The 6,209-nt window shown below is 36.5% G+C and overlaps 1 protein-coding gene across 1 annotated transcript; it reads left to right on the top strand.

The window, feature by feature from the left end:
* Positions 1-477: 477 nt before the first annotated feature.
* On the top strand, positions 478-5,287 carry LOC111059982 (tetra-peptide repeat homeobox protein 1). Its single transcript, XM_039437396.1, has 3 exons — positions 478-1,065; positions 3,388-3,585; positions 5,007-5,287. Exons 1-3 carry the CDS (start codon positions 604-606, stop codon positions 5,172-5,174), a joined length of 828 nt encoding a protein of 275 aa, XP_039293330.1. The 5' UTR covers positions 478-603; the 3' UTR covers positions 5,175-5,287.
* The last annotated feature ends 922 nt before the right edge of the window (positions 5,288-6,209 follow it).

Here is a 6,209-nt window from a genome sequence, read left to right as displayed (position 1 = left end):
AATCACATTTTATCAAACAATAAATCATATTTTTCAATGATCTCATAATCAAGATTCGATATTTCATTAATCAATTATTAACTCTACATTGTTACAACCCGATCCAGCAACAGAGCAAAGCGAGAAAGAGACAGCGCTCTCCGCTTTGTTGAATGATAGACAAGGATAGCAATACCACTGCTAATCAAACACTGCCATTATAACGTGAACCTCACTATAGTGGGAAACGAGGCTGAATGTCAGTATTGGTTGTATAAGAAGCCAGTAGGCTCTATCCATAAGAAACACTGACAGATTATAGTGATCTCACAGTATACTCAGTTTCCGACAGTTCTCTTGCGTTTGGTAGATGGGAAACGTATGGAGAAAGAAACATTACACACATAACAATGACGTGCTTTTCAAGAATGGAATTATCCTCTTGGTAGGGGAAGAATATTACATACATACTAGTAACGTGCTTTCAAGAATAATATCCTCCTACCAAAGATATCCTCCTGGTAGGGGGAGATCTCGAGATACCTGGGAAGGTTAGGATGTGGTAGAAGTGGTATATAAACATTGGAAACGTTTCTGGGATCATCAGAACATCCCAGTGCCACAATGAGGTTGTTAGTGAGTCTAGTACTGTGTGCGGGGTTCACACTAGGTGAGGAACCAGTTAAAAAAACGGACAACGAGTTAACGGGCAACCAGTTGAACAACGTTGACAACGACTCAAAAAAACAGGGTAAACGGGAGTTATACGACCTGGGAAACTATGGTCACGGGTTCGGATATGACAGTTTTGGACTAGATCATCATAGCTTTGGAGGGTTTGACCATGGTTTTGGTCATCATTTCCCCCACCACGAGGTGCATAAAACGGTGACTTTGACTAAGGAGGTCCCGGTTCCATATCCGGTACACATCGAGAAGAAAATCCCGGTTCCTGTGGATCGGCCATACCCGGTACATGTGCCCAAACCATATCCGGTTCATGTGGAGAAGCATGTACCGGTTCCAGTGAAGGTACCCGTTCCAGCGCCGTACCCTGTGGAGAAACCGGTTCCATACCCCGTCAAGGTATTTATCACATTACTATTCTAATATTTCACTATTAATATTCACTTTCTTGGTGAGGACTCCTCGTATATATGTAGAAATTGAAAATCTAATTATCTTTTTTCAACTTTATTTTATCTCTCATATCATATTTCAACTTGTAATGTCATTTCCAAGCGAGTGAGTGATAGTAATTATTCAATGTTACTAGTAGCTCTGTGAACAGTAGACCTCAAGCAGTATTCTCATCCACAAGTACCAGATGTCAACTGTCTTAAATGTTAACAAACTCAGTTCACGTTTGAATACGTATTTCATATGATAATTATAATTCATCCAGTTCCGTGATGATCTTTCTATCTGATGAAAATTGATTTTTTAGAATCAAAAATATTATAATTTCTCCAGCATTATTTAGTTCATTTGTTTAATCACCTATTAAATTAGTTTATTCGAATGTGAAAATATTGATACTGATGGGCACGCATCTTGAAGCTGCGATTGGACCAAATTTATTGAAAAAATATTTGTAACTCAATCCTTCTAGATTATATTAGATTGAAAATAACTTATCATACACATGATGAAGATGACATGTGTGTTTGTCAACTTCCGTTCAATCTAATAGAATCTATAAGGATTAAGTTATAACCATTTTGTTAATAACTTTGGTGTAAACCCAGCTTAAAAATGCATACCTCTTTAATGTCTTTGATTGAAACTATAGATCTTATACAAATACAGTAATAGACTGGCTTTCCACACATCTGTGTAATGACTTGTCAGCTGATTTATGATGAATAATTCTATAGTCTGATTTTTACTCTAATATTGGCGTATGAAGGAGGCTCCTTTTTCCTTTTATATTATCCTTGAAGTGCAAAATTTCCAAAAACCTTGTATATACGTCGACGCGCAATTTAAAAAGGAACATACCTGTCAAATTCCATGAAAATCTATTACCGCGTTTCGCCGTAAATGCGCAACATATAAATAAATAAACATTTAAACATTAAGAGAAATGCCACACCGTCGACTTAAATCTTAGACCTCACTTCGTTCGGTCAATTATCTATACTTGTATCACTCACACACTTGAAAATTACATTATAAGTCGAAACATGATGTGATAAATGAAATAAAAGTTGAAATAGGATACTTTGATTTTCTAATTTTCAGATTTCAATTTTAATCTATTAGTTGTTCATTCACAAAGACAACTTTGGATGGAAATCTGATTTCCATTTTGCACTTGTCGATCCTGTATTCAACCATGTATTAAGTTGATGTTCTACTTGTGAATCGTGGCTTTATAGCTACTCATGAATCTTGAAGCCTCTTAACTGAAATAATCAACTCAAATGAACGAGTAGAGATTTTTGTGAAACATCACTATCCATAAACATCTTTATAACCATGGACAGAATAGTAAATAATAATCCATGATTTCACGAAAATAGTGATTGCTGTTAATAATTATTATTATACGAAATTCCAATTAAATGCTGTGAATCACCCCGAAGACTTCTGCTACTGCAAATATTGACAACATTTGAACACATGCAACTTTCAATTTATTTCCATCTGTAGAATTGCTGTTAACAAACTCAACTCGCCTTATCTGTTATCTTAATTGAAATTTCTCCTCAATGTACTATTATTTTGTTAAATTAACGCTGACTGGACTAATCACATACTAGCTAACACTCAACTTAACTAGTGTTAGCTGAGTGTTGTATTACACTCAGTTCAGCTAGTTAGTCGATCATTGTGAATAATCCTGATATTCATAGCTACTCATTAATCTTTAAGCCTCTCATCTGAAATAATTAACTTATGCGCAATAAGTTCATTAAATAATCTCATTATGCGTATCATATTTTAGATTACAATATCACCACCCATTTATCCAGGCCCATGATATCAGAGATGAATAATGCATGAAAAATATTGACTGTTTCCTCTACCATGATAATATTATGCACCATATCCGCTCAAACGGAGAGATATCACCTGAAAGTTTGAACCAGGAATGAAATATGTTACATTAAATGTGACCTATCTATCATTCGGTAACTGGTGATTGTTTACACACGCGTCGACAAGGCAGGAAGCTCTCCGATTGGCTGATTATCAGCTGATTCCCGAACGCCAAACCAATCAGCCAATCACAGAGCTTCCTGCCCTGCCTTGTCTGGAAACACCTGAAAAGCGCTTCATATGACTTATCCCTTATCACCCTCAAATGATGCATAATATGGTCCTTAGTTCACAATGTGAGTTTTAGCTCACTTGTAATGTTTTTTTGTCCAAATAATCAATTTTTCTTTTTGATTTTTTCAGGTACCCGTCGATCGTCCATACCCGGTTCATGTACCAAAACCCTACCCAGTCTACGTGGACAAACCCTACCCGGTTCCCGTGGAGAAGCACGTCCCCGTCCCGGTCAAGGTTCCGGTAGACCGTCCCTACCCCGTCCATGTACCGGTCGAGAAACCTGTGCCTTACCCTGTCGAGAAACCAGTTCCCTACCCCGTCAAGGTAAGAAATCGTTCGTTTTCTAAATCCTAGTGGCAGCTAGAGAACGATATCACACAAGCAGGATTTCTAGTAGCCGCCACAATTAGACTCGTCCAGTGGAAACCTTTAATGGCCCTGTGTGCAGAGGGTTTTACTCGATACAAAATGATCTCTCAAACAGTATCTTTACTCTATGGTTTACTTATGAACATGGCAGTTTATTTTACAATACTAAGAATAAGATGTTCCTGAATAATTAAGCTGTCTACAGTAATGTAGTACTGTTTATCAGTACTTAATAATTGCAAGAAACAAATTGATTCAAAACATCAATTCCAACGTCATTATTCCAACATCTAAATCTAATTAGAACAAAAACTGAAACTGAATAAAATTGATTGATTGAATTCTCATTTCAACATCATAATTCTAAAGTCATTCCACAAAGCAGCACGATAACCCCAAGGCCAGGTTGGCTCCTAAAAATTATCATTGATTGGATACGTTTGCAGTTGAATTCGGTAAAGTCTTTAATCTAATGGATTATAATTAACAATGAGAATACACTAGAATAGTGTATCACAGTGAAAATACTTTTGCGAATAGCATTTCCATTAGTAGGATGAATCTTAAGGTGCGTACAGATTCACGCGCCGCGAACACGAGCAATAATTCAATTTTAATCAGCTGATGTCAAGCTTTTTATATCTGTATCCTACCGTTTCTGTACAAATACAGATATAATAAGTTGAAGAAAAGTGAATTACTCGTGTTCGTGGCGCGTAAATCTGTACGCACCTTTACATTCACCCTTTAATTAAGTCTTGCATTCAATCTTGGAATGGTCCATGTACTGCTAATCAGAGTGGAGTCCACGTTATAATTGCAGTATTTGATTAACATTGGTGTTGCTATCCTTGTCTATCATTCGACAAAGCAGATAGCGCTATACTTTTGTATCTCCGCAACGTTTCCAGATCGTTCTAGAACAATGTAAAAATAAAAAATAAACTAACAAAATATTTCATCTCAATTAAAATAATTTATTATCCAATCATTGAGAAATATATCTTCTTGACGAATAAAATATAATAATTGGTTAGTTCGAACAAGAATGAACACTTGATATTATACCGGTATTAGTTACCCTCTATAGAAGGCACTGGCAAGGCAGAGAATCGGCAACGCTGTAATCCTATCTTTCTTCACTTCCATTATAACGTGGACCTCACGCTCACCTTATGTCTCGCAGGTACTCTACCTCTTGAATATAAATTGTATTATATTTCATATTACTGTATGTTTTATTCTTCTTGAATATAAATATCATGTTTCTGTTGTTGATACTCATGTTATTCATTTCATTCATAATTATTCCATAATATTCACTTTCTATGTTTAAATTCGTTAAATTATTTAATGTTTGTTGTGATTTTTTTTAGGTACCCGTGGACCGTCCATACCCAGTTCATGTACCAAAACCCTACCCTGTTCACGTTGAGAAACAGGTGGCTGTGCCCTACCCCGTACCCTACGCAGTCAAGGAGCATCATGGTCATCATGGACACGGCTTCTTCGACCATGGATTCGCCCTGGGAGAGCATCTGTGAACCCCGAACCGTCATACCTGAACCGTTAAACACTGGAGATGTCTGATATAACCTACCGGTACCCGTATTTATGATTTGTCACATTAAACGGTTTCTATTTTTCTAAATTATTTGTTGTCAATTATTACTCAATCCTCTTAGGCCCGGTTGCACAAAAGCCGGTTAAATTTTAACCGTGGTTAATTCCACGAAAACCAATCAGAGAACCACAGCTTTTAAGCTTCTGAAGTTATTTTTCCTGTCATAATACTGTTCTATGTAATAATTTTCTATTATAATAATATTGTAAAACATGACATTGTCATTGTAGAAGACTTTTTTAAAAGACGGCTGCTCTGATTGGTTCTCGAGGAATTAATCACGGTTTAAATTCAACCAGCTTTTCTGCAACCGGCACTCAGGGATGTCACTGATGAGACTAATTGAAAGTTTACAAAAAAAATCGATTGCACTAGGTCTCATCCTTGGGAAAACTCGCTGAACGACATTAATAGGATAATTTTATTCATCCTTGGCTGAATCAGCTGAGACTCTCTTCGTCTGTGGATAGTAAAAAGTGAGCGAGTGATTCTGTGGAAAATCAAAATATCGCATCCCCGAAATTCATGAGCTGACGTATAGCCAGCTGTAAAATATAAACACGATCATATAAGAGAATTGTGTTATGTGTTTATCAATAAATAAAAACAACGAGCGAAGCTCGGTGTCCCGATATTTATTATTGAGGTCCATGTTATGTGATGTCAGTGGAGAAAAAATGAGAACAGAACATAAATTCCTTTATAAGTACATTGAACGATGCACGAAATTGAATGGATTTCTGAGACCCGGTTGCACAAAAGCCTGCTAAATTTGAATCATGATTAGAAGCCACTAAAGCCAATTAGAGAAGCCTTCTCCTCGAAAACGCTTTTTCTAATTGGTTCTCGTACCATTTGATCATGACTAAAATTTAACAGGCTTTTGTGCAACCGGGTCTAATTCTTGAAGAGTCATACTCAAACGTCTTTAGACCTATCCCTAACTGTAACTCTC

Source organism: Nilaparvata lugens, chromosome 11 (assembly GCF_014356525.2).
Source record: "Nilaparvata lugens isolate BPH chromosome 11, ASM1435652v1, whole genome shotgun sequence".
Classification (NCBI taxonomy): domain Eukaryota; kingdom Metazoa; phylum Arthropoda; class Insecta; order Hemiptera; family Delphacidae; genus Nilaparvata; species Nilaparvata lugens.
The sequence above is the reverse complement of the archived record's forward strand: the minus strand, read 5'-3'. Positions and strand labels throughout refer to the sequence as shown.